The following is a 23,684-nucleotide window of genomic DNA, read 5'->3' on the forward strand; positions in this document are numbered from 1 at the left end:
TTACGATTGTTTACCCTATTTTATGTTTTAATATCAGCTTTTATTTATTGATGCTCTATTTTGTCGTGTCGAATTCATTTTTTGTAATTTAATTTATTGACATTTTTCTAGTGGATATTTCTTTGACGCTAATAGGTATAAAATTTGATTTTATATTAAAAATTCAATACTCGGTTCTATAAAAATGTTGAAATAATGATTAATTTGTATAATCGACATATAACAGTTGCTTATGGGGGTCACGTACCACAAGAAGTAACGTTTAGTCTGTTTTAAAAAGTAGATAAACGTTACAAAATCCGACGCCATATTTATTACTTTTTTTAGAAGATTATTCCCCATTTTCTGTGTTACCAGTATTGGTAATAATTGTTAAAAATGTATATATAATAAAACACAGTTTTTATTGATATATTTTGAAATTCGTAATTTATATTAAAAAATATATAATTTGTAACAAAAACGTACCTATTTCTATTATATAGCCTTACAGAGGCATGTAACTTTTATTGATCGATATTATATAACAATGCTTACTATTTCAACGGTGAAAAAACAGCTTTTTAGAGTCTTGTCTTTCCGTCATTAAGTGGTATCGTTTTATAAATAAAAATATCGACGTTCACATATTTTACTACGTTTTTATGATCGCCATAAGAATTTGGTAGAAAGGACGAAAGAGGCCGCTAGAAACTGTCGCCAGTCAGATTAGAAGATTATAATTCTATATAAATTTATTAATGATTAACAATGATATCGAATTTTGGAATATCGTGTTCATTACTTCACTTGTATTTTAACGAGTGGGGTGGAGTACCTATGAATATATATTTTTTATTATTAAGTATAATTACTGGCAATTGATATAAAGCAAACGTAATCTTCCCATATCTATACATTACGCAAAACTGCAGACTCAATTTAACTTTTTAATAGCGGTAAGTTTTTTATATAAAATATTTAATACTTACTGGAAAACATTTTATAACACGCGCCCTACATTCGGAATCATGAAATTTATTTAATTAATAAAGTAATGTAACATTTAGTGCAATAATTACGATAATTTATTTTATAAGTACTGCTAAATCGTTTCGAGCTACATTATAAAATTAACAACTCATTGAACTTCCAACAAGACTTAATTAAAATTTACAATAAATGCCGCGAAACAGATAATTTCCTGTCAATATTAATATCTACAAACCAAAATTAGTCTCTCACCGAGCGGAACTCGATTACTTTGTTCTCAACATATAATACAATTGTTCTATTTGAACAATTAGAACTTTTTAATGAAACGGGATAAATCTGTGATTTGTCTAAAAATGCCACGAAAATACTGGTCGTCATATTTCAAGATTTCACAAAAATTTAGCAAAAAACACGTTTTGTATGCTAATTTAAAATATTTGTAAAATCTTGTAATATTTTCTCATACAATTATTCGTACTTTATACATGTTACACATTTATTAAAAAATGGTACGACCGTTACAAACTTTTAATGTAACAAACTGTATTCTGTATATGAAAGCGGTGTAACAAAACATAAAATTCCTATACATTGACGATGATCCCTTTAAAAGTAATAAAAATTTACTGTCGAAACTATTTATCTGAAAATAAAATATTATAGATAGCACTCTAATATCCTTCCCTGTTCTAATGTAACCTAGTGTGAGAGTTTTAAATTCTCATAAAATGGAACGTTAGTGACAACAATCACACCGTATCGGCTCGTAAACTTTTTATCGCTTCATTATTTTTATTTTTACACCCTTTGTTCTATTGAAACAGTTGTAAAAAAGGGCAATGATAAAAAAATAAAACATTTGATTTGCGAACCGTTGTAACTTCCCATTAACTAACTCTATACTTTCCCAATATTATTTAAAATATATGTTAAATGTTTGATACACTTTTTTAAATATATAAATTAAATATTTGAGAATAAACTGGTATCGAGTTCTTTATAATTAGAGTTTAAAAAATAAAAACATTGTAGATGAAGTAGTTTCTTTGTTTTTTAGCTATATGGTGGTAAATATGGAAGGCCTTCTTGTAAACTTAATTATAAAAAGACGCTTTTTAAGTAATTGCGTTTACAAGGAGTAGTCTTTCATAAGCCTTATTTTTTATTTATTGGCCTTACATCGTCGGAGTACGTAGTGCACCAATTTTTTTTTCTACCTGAATATGAGCAAATTAAAACCTCTTTTTGGTCGTCTGATATTCAAACTTAAGATAGTGGCGAGCACCAGTAACTAACTGGTGCTCGCCACTACATTCACGTAGCATAAAAATAAATAAAATAACAATAGTCTAAGTTATTCCCTATAACACTAACTGTCTGTTAGTCAAAGTCCCGTCGCAATTGGCCTAGCCGTTTCAAATATTAGCAAGAACAATTAGATAATCGTATAATTTTTTTTATTATTTCATTGATGTAAATACTGTATATTCTTACATATGCTTTAGTGAATATTAACTTGAAACTACAAACAGACACTTAAATTTTATTTATTTGTATAGATATTTTTTTAACTTCTCTACCGTAATCTGACAATTAAATACTAACCGAAGATTTATGAATATTAGCAGAATAAAATAGCCATGACATTTCCCCTTCCACAGAATGTACCTATAATGATTCAATCCACTTTATATTCTAGACATTACAGTCTATAAATAAAAATTTGACACATAAAACACTAATCTACCTATTAACAAACGTATGCTAATACTAATGCGAAAGTGTATTTGTCTGTCTGTATGTTACAATTTGTCACTTAACAGTTGCATGGATTTTGTTAAAATTGATTTGAAGGTAGATGATGTCACCAAGTTAGACATAGGCTATATTAATTTTCCAAAAAAATATTTTGAAAGTTAAGCTACCTAAAGCTTGTGTTACGCGTACTAGATAACTGATGAAATGACTTAAATACATATTTTTTGTAAATACAAATATACATAGAAAGCACCTAGACTACTCTTAGCCCCCTCCGACCGATCTCCCGTCCAATTCTAACGGAGATCGATCGTGCGAGGAATCGAACCCACGACTGCTAGAAGTAAAGCAGTGTGCTAAACTGCATTGCATTCATACTATACTTAGAAAACACCCAGACCAGAATAACAGGGCAATTAATAATTCAAATAAAATCTGTCGACTATTTCATACATGCAGTAATAAATATATATTAGGAACAACCAATTACAGTCGAGTGCAATTAAAAAATAAACAAACATCATTGATAGAAAGAGATAGGTATATAAAATAAATAAACATCGACAGAGAGATAAGTATATAATTTTGTTAATCATAATTAAAATCTGATATGGCACACATAAAAAGTATGCGTAATTACTAGGTTTTGGACATTAGCCTAACAACTTTATTATACGGTGGTATAATGTTAGGTCTATTATTTGATCTAAGAAACTGATATAATTATAGTCTAGAATAATCTTCCCGTCTTTCTTAAATTCGAATTTATTTTATCAAAATAGGCAGCGTTTTTAGTTGGGGCGTTTATGGAATAACTAGTTGTGCCCGCGGTTGCATCCGCGTGTTTATAGCCTATTTGTTATTCTGATGTATAAGCTATATTACTGTAAAGTTTCATCAAAATCCGTTAAGTAGTTTTTGCGTGAAACAGTAACTAACACTCATTCATACATCCATACTCACAAACTTTCACGTTTATAATATTAGCAACATTCTGTCATATATTGATCGTAACAGATTTAAATCTCGAATTACAATTATATATAATGCATATTTTCATTCCTATTTGTATGTACATTATATTAATTTTATAAACAAGTAGATAAACAATAAATTAATATTAGTTTAGGTCATGGAAACCACAAGCAGTCTTCAAATAGAAGCTAAAGATCTGCCGCGTATGCATAAATTAACACTAAGTAGATTCACAGACGACAGGCCCACGATCTGAAGCGCCGAACTATTCTAGAAGGTTGATGGAATCCCATCAAAATACTCGGAATTGACGCAGTTTAATCACATCGATCTTTTTACTGATCGCTCCGTGCTTCTTGGAAATATTAACAATCTGCGGTCGCCCTCGACCCTGTGAAACTGTCACGTTCGGGCGCCGCCGCCAATCTGATTTCTTTTTTATTTTTGTATCGGACAGACCTGTTCAGGAAACGATGTTATACATCTTTACTACTTACCGTTTTTATTGCTTAATTACGCCACTTGATTGTTTCATATGGTATAAAACAGAGTAAGTACTTTAAGTACAACGAACATCATTCTCTTATTGTTAGAGGACTTAATCAGCTATAACACGTTGGCCAGGTGAGTTGGTATAGTGTTTTATTTGGATATATTATCTTACTTATCGTATCTTAATTCATCTTCAAACGTAGTCGATATACTACAATTTAGTTATACTTAGCTTGTGAAGGTTATTGTATCCATTGTCATAAGTTAATATTTTAATATGATAACCTTCTTTTCTTGAATTTGTATTTAAATTATTGGTTTTTATATCCATAACATTTTATTGTACAGCAAAATTAAGATAAATACGAAGTCTTTAACAAATTAATTAAGTCCTTACACTTTTTTATCAGTCCAAATTTTTCCATAATAGTCCAGTAAGTAATATTAATAATACATAATTTTACCGCCACAATTGAGGACAGAATAGTCCAAAATCGGACCGTTTGAAATCGGATAACAGAAATGCAATGTAAATGCTAAATTAGAAAGCCGCTTTGGATTCTAATTTACGCGCATCCCGAGTTATTTATTCAGCAATAAACATGTCAATTACAGTGGCCTAGCGGGGCAGATTTATTTCCTGCCCCCCACAATTTAAGCGTTCAATGAAAAATATAGTCATAGACAAGTTAACTGTCGTTGTAACTTTTACATATCCACAGGTATCCACAACATTGTGAGCATAAATATAGGTTGCTACTTGTTATTTTTTTAAAAGGTACAACTTGAGTATTTAATGTGAAATTATTTGCGTTGTAATATTTTTATTTGGTAAAACGAGAAATTCCGCATACGTAGTCTATGATTTGATTAAATTAATTTGCCGCCATTTTTTTTGACTAATCTAATATAACAACTGTAATAATTCATTGCCATGCTATTATTCCATATTCGTATTTATTCTCATTATATTTTCATATATTTCCATCCTCATATATTTTATTAAAAAAACAAACAATAAATGAGAGAAAATTAGAATGATATAATCATTATCGAGTAAACGCTGTCGATTCTAAAATTGCAATCGATAGAAAAAAGCTAAATTTATACAAAAATAACTTTGTGTAAATTGTTACCAAATAATTTCTAAGTATAAAAATATAATTAAATAATATTTACTGAAATTATTATTATGGATAAACGATACGATATTATTAACTTCTAGGAATATTTAATTGTATATCAACCATTATTAAAAATTTACTTTGAATGTTACAAGCAAACAAATGCTTAATGCCAACAGCTTTTCTATCAAATTATGAATATTTAAATCGATATCGATTTTCTTTATTTTAATAAATATTTCAAGTTCTGTTTTACTCACGGAGACTTCAAAAGCATTGCATACATCTCTGTCTACGTAAAATAAACAAACAAAAACATTGGTATTTGTGATTTTATTTCACTAGAGACATCCTATTGACGCGTGAGGACGAACATGTCCATGGCAGGGATACTAAAATTTAATTCCGTCATATTGAGTCCTTTACAAGGGCCAGGAATCGAATGATTTTCTGTATCAATTTATTTTTAGTCCATAAAGATCGGAATCGATAACCCTCAAACTAGTGCCGTGTATAATCTTATCGATAGACGCAGATCTATCGATGTAGGGAGACGGTAAGATATTTGACCTGGAAGGTTGGCACGATTTATTCACTGGAAAATATATGTAAATATTATGAGAATAAATATTTGCATATCGTTGGGGATTAGAATAATCCTATTACGAGATACGTAGATTTTGCATAGCAATGTAATAAATATTATGATTTAGTTTAATATTCGTCGATACATATATCGATATTGAATGACATAGTCTATCCATCTTTACGCGAAATTCCTCTCAGTGCGCGTTACGGGTGTCATGAGGTCATAGTCTAGCACGAGTATTGTTTGATCCACTAAATCCTCTCTCCAAATTTTTACAAGTACAATGAGCAATATCTTATTATGTTATGTTATATTACGTAGTAATTAATTAGTTAATAGAATAATTATTTGCAACAGCTCGGAACCTACATAACTATATGTAAAGCTGATTTAAAATTTATAACATACATATATAAATAGATAGTTATTTTAATATGATTTGTAATCTCATTGGACATATAATTGGCATAAAATTAATTCGAGTTAAAAATTAGATTTATTTATTTTATTATGCATATTATTTGTCTTTATAATAAATCTAATTCCTAACATTATATATTATATTTATTAGTAACCGGTAGATATCTGTATTGATTTTGCTATTATTCATCCATATTTATTTACTTAAATACTAACTACATTGTAAAACTGTTTGTATAATAAAAAAAATCAATAAAAGAGTTATGAGGACTGTTCTCTTCGAGCTACGAACACTGATTGCACTATTTGCTTTAGACAAAATTCAATAGCATGTGCTGGTGATCACTCTATTGTCCCAAATTAGAATTTAAAAATGAATTTGTATTATTGTAAACAACATTTAAAAAGATTACGAGCTGTTTCTTGTCAGTTCTTCTCATCTCGAAAGCATTCCGAACGGACGGTAGGTTTGACATATATATAAATCATAATAGACCTACAAGAATAAACATATTTTGATTCGTTTAATAAATAAATTCAGATTTATCGATAATTCGTATCAAATAAATCGATCTCTATTTGTTATCGCGCCCAATTCACATCACACCACGCTATGAACCAACTTCACTAAAGACGGTCCTGTACCTATTACTAGAAATGGGGTCTAATGGTTTTTTTGATAAGATAAACATAATTAAAATTAAATACTACGGTAACATCATTGTAAAACTCGAAGGCCTTCAACAACCGTTGTTAAATTATTTTCTAAGTTAAACTTTTTGTATACACAGATATTAAAAATACATTTAAGTAAAAATCAATAAGGATACAAATACATTTACATTCTATAATAATACTGTGGGCTGACCTGGTGGAGGTCGGCCTAACATTTCTAGCAATGGAGCTAGTAGTACTTACTACTATTCTTTGCCCCGAACACTGCCTATGTTTCACGTACCGTTTAACGATTATTTGTGATTATTAACTGTTATAGGGTGACCGCGTGAAGGTCGACCTGGATATATACCTACCTCTATTTTTCGCGCCACCCACTGCCTATGTTTCACGTAGTGTTTAACGATTATTTGCAATTATTAACTGTAGTTTAAATTCTGAGTCAAGTGATAACTAGGTAATTAGGCGTTAAATATCAGAGTAATTATATACTATAAAATATATTATAACATAATTTCTTGGTATATCTTACAAAATCGCAGTTAAACCGGACATTCCATTCCGTTTGTAATCAAGGCTTCTATGATTAACAGAAGGTACAGTTATCTGTGATGCAACGATTATTTTACTGTGTTAGCTATAATCTTACTGATATTATGAACGCGAAAGTTTGTGAGTATGTATGGATGTTTGTTACTCTTTCACGCAAAAACTACAGAACGGATTTTGATGATTTTTTTGTTGTCAACACATAATTATTAAAACCTTTTTATTAATTTATTTTAACGGCCTCGGTTGTCTATCGGTTTAGCACATAAGTTTACTTCCGAGGGACGGGGGTTTGATATCTCGCACGGTGCAAACGTATCATAAGTTAAAATATTATATTTGAAGCGGAGGTATCAAATGTGTCTGATGAGTGAGAGGTGCTGAGGGTTTTAATGAGGAAAATACGGAGATTAAATAAAATGCGACTAGTATGACAGCGATATATAATAGAAAGTAACAATAAAGAATATGTCAAAGAATATTATTATAAAGTTTATAAGTAGTATAAAAAACCTATCAAGAAGTTCGCTACAATATTCATAAGTATAAATTGTTTGCATTGTTTTAGGTTTTTATATATGTGTATTTAAGTAATTCTATCAGTTACTAATTGATTTCTAATTTAACACAAGCTCTGCTTAGTTTGGAACTAGATGGCGCCGTGTGACTTGTCCACGGTTATTATTTTCTATATTCATATTAATATAATCTTATTCATACTGGGTATTAAATGTAAAAGTGTTTGATTGGCTAATAAAAGTTTATTATTATTTCCACAGTTTCACAATATACATATATCGGTTATTTTATAGTGATCACAAGGACGGACTTATATCACCAAGTCACATGCTTACACAATTGTATTTTTAAATATTGTTTACAGGACTGTTATTATTATTATATTATTATTGTGCATAACGCACCTTTTTATATGATAATTATATTTTTTTATATATATATTTAAATATCTTATGTTTCGTTCCATTTTTATTGTCAATTTGAAATATATATCTTTACCATCAACGACCGTAGTTTGTCTTAAAACTAAAATTAAAATATATTAAAAATACAGTCCTTAGAAACATCGGTAATTAAACATTATTATTAACCTCACTATCATCTCACTCTCTCATCTTTTGCTGGATTTTTGCTTTTATTATTATTTCTTAAACTTAAAAATAAATCTCATCTCCCCTCTTATTATTATTATACTATAAACTAGAAAGTTTGTGAGTATTGATAAATAGATGGATAGGTGTATTTATACGACGACTGATTTCTTAACAAAATCACATAATTTATATATCTATATGAACCAAATATAAATAATATATACTAAGTATCTCATTTTTTATATGTATATAACTAAAAATTATACCTTTGACAATAAAATTGGCTTAAAATGGCTGTGGGGAATATACCCGTCCGTATAACTCTGCGGGTGGCACGCACAACTAAATACAAGTAGTAATACAAGGCCCAAGTTAAAACAATTCAATTTGATATCTTACTAATATTGTAAACGCGAAAGTTTGTGAGTATGGATGGATGGATGGATGGATGTTTATTAATCCTTCACGTGAAAATTACTAAACGAATTTTAGTAATACTTTATAGTAATATAGCTCATATATAACGGGTTATAAATTTCATGCGGCTGAAACCGCGGGCACTGCTAGTCACTTTTTTTATTATTTTATGATATATACATATATATATATTTTATTATGGTTAGGTTTCATCACTGAATAATTTTGTATCACTGATAATATGTAATAGATATTATTTAAGTATATCTATTTTTACCCAGCTTTAAATTGAATATATTCTTGACTAGTTCTTACCCAAGACACTGTCCGCATAAATATTAACTATTTTTTTTTGTTGATTCTAAGTTTCTCCTTATAATATTAGCATCTACTAGTGAAAGTCCCATCAAAATCGGTCCAGTTTATTTATTTGTATAGATTATTCGCTACAACGTTTCAATTCGAACTTGGCTAGTACACTACCGCTACGTGCTTTAATTTATAACAGAGCTAAACCATGTTTTTAGCAAATGGTAACATCTAACGATTAGTGCATTTCCTGCGGGCATGCAATCGTAGCTAGAATGTTAGTGGTCCTTTAAATCCTCGTTAAATATAACCTACCATGTACGGCAGATTAAATATCATATCCTTGCGAAATATATCTATATACGTCTATAGTCTATGGTCAGTTGATATATCTATGATACAGTACTCTAATTTATATTATAAGAATAATAATCTCAGGACAACACACACAGCGCCATCCAATCCCAAATTAGTCCCAGTACTCCCAGTAAAATATTGCATCAATATATTTGGTAATTAGTATAATTGATTAAATAGTATGTTGAAACTGTTTTGAACATTGTCTATACGTAGAAATGTTATGAATATTTCACGCATTAATTCATTGGTACCCTTATAAGGTATTACAGCCGTGTTAACTTCATTATATATTTAAATTAATTGTCAGCAATTAAGATTTACGATAGGCATATATCGTGATCTGATTTAACAAAAATGTGTTAATAATGGCGGTAACTTAATTAATTTTAGTGAACTATTTTAATGTTGACACAAACATGATCACTATCTCTGATTCTGTGATAATAAATTAGCTCTATTTGTGAACTTCTAGCAAATTAAACTTGACATTATACAGAAGATTTACACTTGTACTATAAATAAATGTATTTATTTCACACGGATGTTTACAGATATTTACCGTGGTGATATTATTTCGATTTACCGATATTCCGACGCTGTATCAAACGTATCGTATTGGTAAATGTTTTATTATACTTACGCGTCTAATCTATAAAATAAATTAAAGCGTTAGTTAGTTTTGTTTTTAGTGTCTGTTTATACTTTCCAATTACCAACTTTGCAATAAATGCATATGAAAGTATATTCGGCAGTAAAATAAAATAAAAAATGTTCGTCTGATTGTTTTTGCTAATCTCTGAAATGACTGGACCGATTTTGTCAAACATCTTGAAACAATGATTTGACTTTATAAATGCAATTACGTTTTATCTGTTTGTCGTTGCATTGTTCTGACTTGTTTTAAACACTATTACTAATCTAACAAGATCCACAAGCCTCGTTTAAGTCACCTAGATATAAATGTACTTAGTTATTTAGTTACGATAACAAATTGCCGTCTTCATAAATCAGTCGGGTTATAATTTTCAGCCGATGTACGACACTGCCCATCGCAGATTGAATTTAATGTTCAATCGCTAATGTTCACTCTTGCGACAATTTAAGATGCATTAGTATAGCTTACGGGCGCTTATACATATTTATGAAGAAAATAGCCAATTCATTGGAGAGAGAAAATACATGGTTATTATAAATGTAACGGAGCCATCTGGGTGGTGTTGTATTGCTAAATGGGAAGTATCACACCATAAACATTGTAATCATATATACAATTTAATATTTTATGTTATATATATGGTTTGGCATATATTATTAGACAAAAAAATATTTATCCATTTATAGTATGGGTTCCAGGGAGTCTTTACGAGAGTGCTTTAAAAAATCAAATATCCTCACCGTTGCTTCTCAATACATTTCTGAAAATATCATGTATGTCAGGAAGAATATAGAGAATTTCAAAAGAGTTAGTGACTACACTAATAAAAACTTACGCAACAATAACAAACTGATTTTACCTAAATGTCGTTTAACTAAAGTTAGTAATTCGTTTTATGGCAATTGCGTAAGGTTTTACAACAAAATACCAGAGTCTGTTATAAATCTGCCTGAAAAAAGATTTAAATGCAAAAAAGCTTACTATAAAATTGAAGAATTCGTTAACGCCAATAATGTTTTTATAGAAAAACTTAAAACCCATAGCACTGACAATACTACCTGATTACACTAATGACTGCGTAGCGACTTCTATATTGATTATCGCATGCCTCTTACTTGTTATACTGTAATTATTATATAAAAAAGACATCTATTCAAAGAGCAACACACAAGTTTCTTGCTCATTCTTCTTGTGATGAATCTGCATTCCGAATGAGTGGTAGGATCAAAATATGACTGTTCAAAAGTGCTTGTAATGAGTACAGCACTAACTACATTGACTATGGTTTTGTTCAATCCATTTTCCAAGAACTGTGCTTTTGATGTATATTTAAAAATTGCTAATCATTACCCTCTCTATTGTTTCAGAAGGATCTCTCGGACGACTGCTTGTTCCAAGAGCATTTAGAAGAAAACAATTATAACACATATTCGCGAATACGAAACGGGAAGAAGACATTCTTGGCGCTAGACAATCGAGGAAAGGCGAGGCGGACGCAGATACCGATGAGTCGACAGCTCGGGAACCTGTCGACGTATGCGCTGACATTAACTAGAAAATCGGACGGACATGGACACAAATCGACACAATGCCCACCACGACGACACAGAGGAAAACTGATGAAAAGGCCCCCACCGAGACACAGAAACTGCATGCAACGAATACAGAAGCAGAATCTGAGGCATAAACGTAAGCACAAGAAAGCTAACAATCCTAAAAAGAAACAGCGACATCCGAAGGCGCGGAGAAAACACGAGAACGGTACGACGACGACGACCGAGGTCAGCTGGGACGAGTCAACTATGTCGACGATGTCGACGACGGATGTCGAGTTTTTTCGTTCAGCGACCGCGCAGGAGGCGATCGGGCGCGCCTGAGTCGCTCCTTAGTCGCGGTCGGGGCTGCCGTTGCGCTGTCTCACTAACACCGTTCCACGCTTACACGCGTTTGAATCTCTATATCATTCCTGTACAGTGCATAGAACGAGAGCCAAGCTCGAAGCATCAGCACTCGAAGACATAGCATTGCATTGCTCTCTTATAAGGGTGGCGGTTCCAGTGACTTGGTCGTTTTTCCTCTTGATCGGTTGCGAAAACTCACTTTTTTCTTCTGTTGTTGTGATACTTAAATACTCAACTGTTACGAGTCATGTTAAGAACAAACGGCGCTTGAGCCTTAAATAAAGCAATTAACGAAATTATATTATTCTACCAAAGCTGCTGAAATCATCTATCTCAATTTATATTCCTAGTTCGCTTTAAAAATATAGGTTTATTGGCAAGATTCCAATTGTCTTAGTTACTGTATCATGAAATTATTAATGTAGATATTGCTAACTTATTAATCGATAATCAATTATCGAATGAAATTTATAAAATGAGTTGTGATTATCGATAGGTAAGGTGGAACTGTGTTAGATATTTTGCGAAGCATTCCTGTTCGTGACAATTCAATCGCTTCGGTACCGTTCAGTCTTCATTTTATTTGATTCTTTAATTCCCAATAAAAGCCAAATGGACTATAATATCGGATGGCACTATATTTGTTATTAGTGTATCGAATCCATTTGTTGATCGTCTCCTAAGATTTCTATTTAATTACGTCTAAGTGATTCGTTAATGGATCCGATAGAAGACTTCGGTTCCGTTACAAACGAAATAGCATTTATCGTCCCCAAAAATCTTAAACGCCCGTAATTTTCCAAGTTTACAAAGTGCCCTCTCAAGAGCATATTCAAATTAAGAAATTATCACTTTAATTCCTTTGATAGGCCCGTAGTGAACACGAATATTAATAACGAAATTAGTTTAAATATTTTATAGCTCCAATATGTATCAATTTGCATATGAATGCGTTGGATTGTCACGATCTGGATATTTGGGAAGCTTTTGTACTTAGATTGAACGTGTTGAGGTGTAATTTCATAAGAATATGACTGAGAATTGGACTGAGTAATGTAGTTTATGTTGGTTTCGGTCTAGGGTACGATAGGATAAAGTATAATGCGGCGTAACGGCATGCTTCTGTATATGCTACGGTGTCAGATTGAGGCGTGTGGTCTTCGTTCCAATGGTTAAGACTCTAGAATAAAAAAGTAAAAACTGGAGAGAAAAATTGCGTAAACGATGCATTAAAATCTCGACCACTCGCCTCTAAATTGTCCAAATACGGAGTAGTGATAATAACTAACATCAGAGAAGTGACTATTAGTAAGTAGTTTTAAAACGTGTATCTAATTTGTAAATTTATTTATTTTCCATAGAGAAAGTGTATTTTGTTAACGTTTTAGTTGATGTTTTTTTTTATTCTCTTCTCCCTTTAGTTCCAACCGAATGTAGATATGTAGGATTTCATACGCTTGTTATTTTTAGTGAGCCAATTATATTTGTATTATAAATATAAGTCCGTTCGGTAAAAATATGTGCTCTGTATGCAGTTTGTATGGAATGTATGAATGCATTTGCAAATATTCGATTGGATATATGATGTATACACGATTACATTCTACATATTCGATATCCCTCGCATTTTAATATGTGCGTATATATTGTTACAGGAGCTCTTGTCACATTGTTACTGAATAACCATTTCCACTGATCAAGTAATTATCAAAAAGAAGATTTGCTCTGTATTCTTTATGTATCTGTTACATTATTTTACTAAAATTTCTACGAACTATGATATCTTTGGTACAATTTTATTATTGACAAAGGACAACACTATTCTTTATCTATAATCTGAACATATTATTTAAAAAAATCTATTATCTATAAATGTAATATGTGTTACCATATTTTTTTTACCATAATTGAACCATCAAATTGGCACTATTCGCTTTTAGTAAAAATAAAATAGAGTTTTGCATAATAAATACGGAAATACTTATTTAATTATATAACTATTTATATTCAAAAATATGTTTGATTTCACATTCTAATAAATATATTTATCTACATAGTTATTTCAAATTATCGAGTACAAATAATTACACGCATACATCGCCTACTGTGCAAGTTTAATTGTCTGTGGCGCGAAATTTTGTCATAGAGTGGTGCAATTTTCGTATAATTATTATTATGCTTATTGCTATTAATAAAAACAAATATAAAATACTCACTGTGATGCATTATATAATTTATAAATAACAATTATTACATATGTATATTTAATAATACTACGACAGCGCTGACCAGTTATATTCACTGACAATGTGGCTAAGAGTTTCGTGAATATATTCATTCTGCAAGCTTTATGAATGTACCTACGTATGTTAGACGGATGTTATTTAGAAATTATTTATGTATGTATTTATGTATTTTAGTTGTTCAACGAAAGCGACAATAAATCGACGCTCGAGTAGCATTTAGTGAAACCAATATCCATAATATTGGTCAACGCACTCCTATATACCTATTACTTAGTATTTTAAAAGCGTATAGATTTTTTGTCTCTTTTGTGCAATAAATTATTAGAAACGCGGATATATATAGATTTGACTCGTTATTCTATACTAAATTAATGCAAATCGATCTTTATGTTAGTGTAGAAACAGTATTTTGGCATTGTTAATGTGGATCCTTTACAGTATCTAGTTTTGTAGTTTTATAAATAAGTTGTAATGACAATAGGCAATGTTGACCACTAATTTGGTTACCCCAATAAAGTGGTACAGGCAAGCTTTTAGAAAGGCGCAGTGGTAGCAAATTCATATTATTTATCTTATAGCAATAACTGAATGTAAAAGAATAGTAATCAAACAATTCAAATTAAAAAAAAATTTTTTTTTAAATATCTTTTTTTAAAGACAAGCATGCATTAAGGAATGAAGCTCTTAGAATTATAAACAAACATTTTAATGTTATACGAAAAGAACTTATTCGAAACTATACTAATGGCTATGTCGACAATTATACCAAACGATCATTTTGTAATAATTTGAGTTTGCGAAGCACTCTAGTGACGGTGTAAAAATATGAATCGTAAGTTTATCTTATTTATACATGTGCCATACAACTATCAGCCCGCCTGGCTTTACCTACCGATCGAATGCAGCATTTCTTTACTTTCAATGCTATTATTATTTGTTTTTCGTAAAATCCGACAATTGTGTACCAGCAAATAACTTGAGCAAAATTTTTCAAGTGTGTGACTTGTGGAATTTTCATATTTTAAGTGTAAAATCACTTACTGCACAAACTTCATTGTCTATGGTTTCAAATGGCGCAGATTTAATTTTACGTAAAAAAAATACTGCACAAGCATCATTATATACGGTTTTGCTTAAGCTGTTTGTCGTAATATTCAAAATAATTTTGTAAACAAATCAGTCAAAATGTAATCAAAAGATTAAATAAACTAAATATAAAAATCCTGCTCTGTTACAGTTATATATATATATATTTATACAAGATGGACTAGATGAGTCAATTCAGTATTATAAATTAATTTCGATACATTTACAATAATATAAATAATGGATGATTATATTTGAGACATTTGTGTTTACAGTGCATTTACAGTGTACATTAAAATTTGTATAATGTTATGTGATGTCGTAAGCTATACTTGAATGGTTCTAAAGTAGAATTTGATCACATTTTTACCTACCTGCGTAGTTTCACCAAAAGATTGATCGAAACTTTTAGACAATAATTTTTTACAGCCTCATATACTGACAAATAAAATGAATCTACAAATATAGAACAAACCTAGTTTTATTTCATTTAAACCTAATAAGAATAATATGAAAATAATAAATTCGTTATATATATATATATATGAAAAATATATTTATATTGTTTTTATTTAACATGTGATTATAATAATGGAACTAGTCCCAAGCTAAACAAAGCTAGTGTTATGGGTATTAGACAACCAATATAAATTTTTATTTTTCATATACCATATACATACAAATTATGCACCCAGACCGACACAAACAATCATGAATACAAATGTTTGTACCGTGCGAGGAATCGAACCAACAAAGAAAAATACTTATTGCTTTTTAAATCATTTTTGAGTGAGACATGAAAAATACTGTCCATAAATCGAGAGATGTTGGCAAGCCCGTCATATTTGATTTCATATACCCCGCAAATTGTGGGCATGACAAGTGTTACGTTCACCGTCACGCTTGACGTTGACAATGTCTCTGCCTACCTAATCTAGGATAACAGTCGTAATATTTTTTATGAAAATTACATACCTATTAAAAAAAATGCAGTGGCAGTAACATGCTGATATCTGTCGCAGAACTCTTACTCGCTGGATTAGAGGTGTTCTTAAGTGGAGAGATCGCGAATTGGCAAACGTAGTGTCGTAGGTCTTATGGATAATAATGGATGATGCACCCCCCTGCGTTAATGGTTTACGTTGGCGGGGCACTAGTGGCGGAGGATAAGATGAGCATTGTCAGGTCAGTTTGCCCATCGTGGTAATTTCACCAGGAATTTATCCAAACTTTATATTTCCAAAGGGAACCTGTGGAGGCCAACCTGACATGGGGGCTACTGATAGATATTAGTCCACATTACTGTCAATCAATCTCCTTCCCCCCAACGTCGTGCAGGTCGCCCTGCAGCCAGATGGAGCGACGACATAGGGTTACAGGTAACAACTGGAAGAGATAGGTTGAAGATCGCAGCCAGTGGCGTGCCTTACGCTTTACGGTCCGGCTGTGGATTGCAGTGATAATTAAAAAATGGAACAGCTTCTGTAGTGTACTAAAATTCGAAACATAATAAAATATACAATTATTGCGCCTACAGTAAAAAATCCTCAGAAATGACAGTTTCTCAATATCTCGTACAAATTTTGTACCAGGGTGATAATGTCCCTGTACCAAAGATTATTAAACTCTTTTTTCGGACTACTCTAATACTGTTGGCGACAGTTGGCCTTTACAGCTTCACCGGACGATGGGGGCTGAGTGCAGATGGTAGACCAAACCCGCAGAAAGACTTATAGAGGGACTGAAGGCCAACTCCCGCCTGACGGATACGACTTTATGCTGAGGACTAGGGGTTCGAAACTCGGCTCAGGCCGCCGTAATTTCGATCCCCATTTGAATTGGGCGAGGGGTTGATCGAAGGGAGCAAAAGACTAGTCAAAAACATGAGAGTTTTAACCACTAGGACACCTAATCTATCACATCATTTTGTTTGTTTGTTTCACTTATCCAAAGATATAAAAACATTTAATACCACACCACCACCATCCACCACATATGCAAGGAAAACAAAAGCAAACCAAATGCAAACCCCGACGTCCTAAAATAATAATATAGCAAAAATAATCTACAATCTCTGGATTGGTTAGTTTCAAAAAAAGGGATTTTTTATTTATCTGCTGGCAACACTATGCATCATAGATAATTTTACCTAACTAATAATTACCACTACTGCGAGAGAATTTACAAACAAAACTTATTATTGTGAACAATTAAAAGACAAATAGAGTTCAGTTAATTTATTAATAAAGTATACTCATATGAATTACGTTTCATTGCTTTATTTGTTGTTCCCACCATTCGTGTTTGTTAGCGTTGCGTTCAGAACAGTTTTTATATATATTATCAAATTTGTACTATATGTATATATGCGTATATATATACAAGTGAACTGGATTATATTTATACAACCTAAATCAGTGTTCTATGCTAGAATCATAATACAATTTTAGTTTTATTCATAATGTCGGTAACAAAAAAAAAAGGGACAGCTAAATTAATATTATGATACGTGCGAACGTGACAAATAGACACAAGTAAGATTTTTATATTAATGCATTTTCAATCTTATCGTGTCTGCATAGAGATGGTATTATATATTATAGACGATTTATTCATAATCTGATATTACGTTCAGACGTCATCGCGTTATCGAGTGAAGTCGCACTCGCTCCGCAGCTCGTACGAGTTCGCTCGATGTTTAGTCCATCTACCATTCGATCGCCATTTTGTTATAAAATCAACTCGTGTTGTCGATTCGATAAGCGTCAAATCGTTCTACAAAGAGAAATGCAGGGGGATTGATCAAGTTATACTGTGATAATCGATACTTGATCATTATGAAGAAGTGTTCGTCGATCGTGTGGCGATTTTTCGATCGTATTGAGAATGACAATAAGAGATGTATTGCGGTGTTGTGTAAATTGTGCGATGTTGAATATAAATTTTTCGGTAACACAACAAACTTGCGAGTACATTTGAAAAACAAACATTCACTACAGTGGGAATTGGCACAAAATCAAACTTTGGACGACAGTAATTTTCGGATTGAGGACGATGAATCCAATCATTCGACGGTTACGCCAAAACGGAAAAAATATTCGACGGCCTACAAAGACAAAAATGTACGTTATTCAATATCAGTTGATAATCCAAGAGATTCGTCAGAAGAAGGAATGCCAAAAATTGAAATACAAAGGGTACTTATCTTCTGTATAGGTTATAAAATGTTGATAATGTCATAATACATTTTATATATGATTAATTAGTTAGTAAACAAAATCTACCATCGATTATGAATAGGATTTAATAAATTTGACGTTAATAAGTAGCAAATAAAATGTCCTATAAATAAATCTGTTTCATATTGTGCTACTTTGCCTCAGAATGGAAAAATCTGACTCCAGTTATAAAGTACTTCCCGCCACATAGGATATGCTTTGAATCAGTGGTTATTTTAAGACTTATTAACAATAGATACACAGATCTGCTTGTATTGTTTTACTATAGTCACAAAATTTTTGCTGTTATTTCAATATCCCATTTAAGTACACATAGTGATATCTAACTTGTACATTTTCACACTACCACCCAAATCTGAGAAGTGTAAAAGAAATAGAAATAGTAATGTTCTATATTAAAATGAATTTAAATTTAAGCACTTATGAATAGTTATTCTTTGTTCAATCTACCACTCACTCGGAAAGATATCTTAGCACAACGAAATAGAGTAACAATCACTAAATACAGTTTATTATTGCAGATAGATGTACTGGAAGAATCAGATGTTGATAATGACAGAAATGAAGAGTCGGAGGCTACCTTTAACTTAGTGAGGCAGCTACATGAAGGTTCCGGTATCAACAACCCCGATGAGGAGTGGTTAGAAGATGACCAGTACCAGACCACATACGAACCGAAGCGTAAAAAACTTTTATATAAAAAAATAAAAAGGGAGGTACGAACTCCACCAAGGAAAGTGCCATACAGGCCAGCGAAGAATGAGAAGAGACATGTGGTCATGGATGGTACAAGTTATAGGGATGAGTATACTGTGTTTGGAGATTATGTGGCGAATAAATTAAGAAAATTCAAAACGCCACACACCCGTGGTAATTTACAGCAGTTGATAACGACAATGTTGTGGCAAGCCGAGTATGGCATGTACGATGATGCCAATTCGGTAAAGAAAGTTCTGATGTATTCAATACAAGATTCTGAAGCTGAAACGAGTTTAATAAATAATATACAAGATGAGCAGGTGATTGAGCAAGACAACATACCAAATCAAATAAACCAAAGTATCGAAGAGCAGGCTTAGGCTAAACATGTATTTGTATTCTAATTATAACTTTTAAATATTTTAGTTCTTCATCTGTATTCTAAATTTTTTATGGGGTGGGAGAAGAATATTGGCTCTTATTTATTTCAAAAAAGTATTTGGAGTAACTCTGTATTGTGGTAATGTACATTATATTTATTTGATACAATATTCCAATTATTGCTGTTGTAAGTCCGTACACATCATTCAGAAGTTAAAAAATTATTTCAGTCCCTTCTAGTTAGTCATAGACTAATGACTGTGATTTACTAAGAAAGTAATCACTATGTTTTAATAGACAAAATGGAATTGGCAAAATAGTTATAATGAAATATAAACACTATAGACTATAGAGTATATTTTTAAACTTTTGTGTTCAATATACATTATTTATATTATAAATTGGGTCTTAACGGAAATAATTTTATGACAAATAAAGGTTTACCACCACGGTATTTGCAAACTAGTCGAAATGTCGAGAGAGGTAAATACCTTTATTTGCCATAAAATTATTCATGTTGAGACACAGTTAATAATATAAATAATGAAATATAAATGTTTATCAGTACTCTTGATAAATTATTGACAAAGCCTTCTCTTTGATTTATTATTAAGAAATAAATTAGGTTTTAAATTTTTAACAACTAATGAAGATATTGCTAGTCTTGACCATCTTAGATTGTAGTTTAATTGTTAATAATTACAACCAGTGGTATTAAAAATCTATATTAATGTTAGAAAGGGAAAGTGGATTCTGCCATACCTATTATACTATGAGAAACTCTTAACACTGTTTCAATTATATTGTCCTAAAATGATATGTTAAAAATGTAAAATATACAAAATTCAACAAGATTGGGGCTTTCCACTAGTTATCAATACTACTTTTTTTATATACTACAGTGGTGACAAACAAGTATCTGACGGCCCATCTGATGGTAAATGGTTACCATAGCCTATGAGCTACTGATTACATCATAATATGGTACTTGGTATGTTATATCAACAATATCAATTCATTCACATTCACTTCACCTTATTTTTAATTTGACGCCACGGCCGTGAGTTTGTAAGTACATTGTAATAAGTTTGAATATTCCAAAAAATAAATATATTATTCTTTAAATATTTTTATTTCTACTTTAAAAACAATCATAGTTATTTACTAATAGAAAAATAGACTCTTTCAGTCATGAAACCTATCCTCTAAAATATCCAAATGGTCTATGGACCTATCTTCACTTTCCTAATCGCAGATGCAATTAATAATAATAATAATAATCTCAGCACAACTCACACAACGTCATCTAGACCCAAGGTAAACTAGCTAAAACTTGTGTTATGGGTACTAGATAACTGATACAAATACATAGATTTTTTTCGTAAATACGTACATAGAAAACATCCAGACCGACACAAACAATCATATTTGTGTCGCGCGAGGAATCGAACCCGCGACCATCGGAAGTAACGCGGTGTCCTTAACCGCTAGACTACTGTGCCCGCCAATTGAATAGAGATTGAGTAATAGACGCTGTGCGGCACCAGTGAGGACAACTATATGAGGAAGAAGTCAGTCTAAATACCCCATACTAGATCTGTAGTTGAGTCAACCACAATTTGCCTAAATAATGTTATCTTATCTGTGGTAAAATTAAAATTCAGTTTTCAATCTAAAGTTACAGCTTGTGTAATTTAATTACAATGTAGGTATAAATTGACACAATATTATTCGGTGTTAGCCAATATAGAATTTGCTTCTCCTGAATCAATAAGTCAAAGTAGTTACTATTTTTATTTAGGTAATTAAAGAAAATTTATACACCCACCTAAATAGCTTTTGTGTATGTTACAAAATTACTGGAATTATTTTTATTATGTTTTCAGTACATAATTCATCGAATTATGTATGTATGCTTTGGTTTTCCTGTGATAAGTAATGTACCGCCAATAATATAAAATAAAAAGAAACTAATTTGCATAAAACCCCTTAAGTACGTTAGTTCATTCAGTAGTATCAAAGTTAGTAGAAAGAATCTTAAAATTATTAGAATATTTTATTTATATACATGTATAAAGTATAGTCAAATTTTATTCTAGAAAATTCAAGGTCACACTATACCTACTTTGCTTTTCATTAGAAATCGTGCTCTTGACGAAAACATAAATACACGTAATGTCTTAGTACACCCCCTCGCCCCTTGTGATATTTCCGAAGTGGAATATGTTTTTCTTTGTATACGATATATAATGACAGTTTATTTAGTAACATTCTTATACCATTTGTATGAAATGTCTTTAATTCTCTAACTCAACGCATTAGAATTATTAATACGTAAATAAATGCCACTGCAATTTTTTAACTTTTATTCTGTTCTTATTTTTAGAGTTGGTTAAAAAGCACGCATGCGCATTAACAGTCTATCTGTCTCCATCCCGTGTTGATCTCTCGCTCGCACATGTCAAACAGCTGTTCTACCAACATGGCCACGTTAAGTCGTACACCTAGTAAATTAATAAGAAAATTACAAAATTCCTCAGTTTTTACGCGTAGTTTTAGTAATGTGAATTTAAAAAATAATAGTTTCAAAAGTGTTTCATTATGTGCTTGTGTATTCGCCGGTGGATTAGTGTACTACACTGTAAAAAACTTTGGAAAGATCAACACAGTCTACGCTCTCAAAGCAAAGGTACTTTAATGTTATTTATTTATATTATTACTATTAATATGTACTTAAAACTGTATATATATGCTCTAATACAGCAAATGTATATTTTTTCCCCTATAAAACTGGATATAGTCCTTTAGTTATGTCATGAAAAACGTAAATCGCGCAGTCGCCGTTCTTGTTTATAAATAGCACCGCATTTGACGTTTAACGAGTTGTGCTTACAAAACCACGAATGATTTAAGATACTCGAAATACAAACTAGACTACAAATACTATGTATTTACTAGTAGCAGAGTAGTATACTTCATGATTTATCCTTTTATAAAAACTGGCATTATTTTTCAGTATAAACCTATAGAATAATAACCTATTTTTTTAAATTTATATTGCCTCCCGCAGTATAGATATTCCTGAAAATATTACTACCGGAAAGCAGAAAAGGTTGCTGTCTAATTTCCTAAAGGTGAATTGGTTATTTCATATTTATTCATGAGTGGACTTAACTGGGATGGCAAACAATCTTATGATTGTATTAATGTAACTTTGTGTTTCTAAATATTTTGTATTGGTATTTTATTTTTGTATAGTGCACAACTTATTCACTGTCCGAAGCTGCTATCTGCGAGGTTGTCTGTAAGAGATTGCTTTAAGCTATAAGAGTGTCTATTGTTAAACACATTCATGGAGCCTCCTTTTAGTACTTTTGTTTAGTGTGCAATAAGGAATTATTATATAATTTTCTATGAATGCATAGTATCTACCGACATTATATAGTAGCATTGTTCATACAATCTATTCTAAACTATCAAGACAAGTATAAACCTTTATTTACTATTTAAAATCATTCATGTTATACCTTTGTTGGCTGGTACTAAGTTAAGTTGCCTTATCATATCCAAAATTTACTGAGTAGTGCCGAGTTTACTCATAACAGTTACATTGTCTATATCAATAATCAAATAGTTTATTTAGAATGTTTTACTTCCATGAAATAGTTACTGTGTGAAATTCCCATTCAATATGTTAAGAACCAATTAACTGTATTAAATAA

The 23,684-nt window shown here is 31.2% G+C and overlaps 3 protein-coding genes across 9 annotated transcripts in view; all 3 read left to right on the top strand.

Moving 5' to 3' along the window:
- Positions 1–13,900, top strand: part of LOC131846441 (uncharacterized) — a 201,318-nt gene extending 187,418 nt beyond the window's left edge. For 4 of the 5 annotated variants that reach the window (XM_059195737.1, XM_059195738.1, XM_059195739.1 and 1 more), the window contains one exon: positions 11,778–13,900. In XM_059195737.1, coding sequence (XP_059051720.1) covers positions 11,778–12,287 — 510 coding nt within the window. In that variant the 3' untranslated portion in view covers positions 12,288–13,900. The remainder of the gene's footprint in view (positions 1–11,777) is intronic. The other variant, XM_059195742.1, reaches the window with a different exon arrangement.
- Positions 13,901–18,316: 4,416 nt separating this feature from the next.
- LOC131846530 (uncharacterized) lies at positions 18,317–20,117 on the top strand. 2 transcript variants are annotated; one of them, XM_059195863.1, is made up of 2 exons: positions 18,317–18,840; positions 19,404–20,117. In XM_059195863.1, the coding sequence occupies exons 1-2, from the start codon at positions 18,481–18,483 to the stop codon at positions 19,959–19,961; spliced, it is 918 nt and encodes a 305-aa protein (XP_059051846.1). In that variant the 5' UTR covers positions 18,317–18,480; the 3' UTR covers positions 19,962–20,117. The 2 variants fall into 2 exon arrangements, with proteins under 2 accessions (XP_059051846.1, XP_059051847.1); XM_059195864.1 differs by having other exon boundaries at positions 18,317–18,765.
- A 2,322-nt stretch (positions 20,118–22,439) lies between these two features.
- LOC131846393 (calcium uptake protein 3, mitochondrial) overlaps positions 22,440–23,684 on the top strand; it is an 89,245-nt gene continuing 88,000 nt past the window's right edge. For both annotated transcript variants that reach the window (XM_059195670.1, XM_059195671.1), the window contains exon 1: positions 22,440–22,651. In XM_059195670.1, the coding sequence (XP_059051653.1) occupies positions 22,445–22,651 (207 nt within the window). In that variant the 5' untranslated portion in view covers positions 22,440–22,444. The remainder of the gene's footprint in view (positions 22,652–23,684) is intronic.

This window comes from Achroia grisella, unplaced genomic scaffold (genome assembly GCF_030625045.1).
Source record: "Achroia grisella isolate CSIRO2021 unplaced genomic scaffold, CSIRO_AGI_Agris_v1 utg511, whole genome shotgun sequence".
NCBI classification, from domain to species: Eukaryota; Metazoa; Arthropoda; class Insecta; order Lepidoptera; family Pyralidae; genus Achroia; species Achroia grisella.

What these genes read in the sequence shown, in the direction of transcription:
- LOC131846530 (XM_059195863.1), top strand. Translation starts at nt 18,481, where the DNA reads ATGAAGAAGTGTTCGTCGATCGTGTGGCGATTTTTCGATCGTATTGAG. An exon ending in CAAAAATTGAAATACAAAGG is followed by an intron (nt 18,841 to 19,403) that starts GTACTTATCTTC and finishes TTATTATTGCAG; the next exon opens with ATAGATGTACTGGAAGAATC.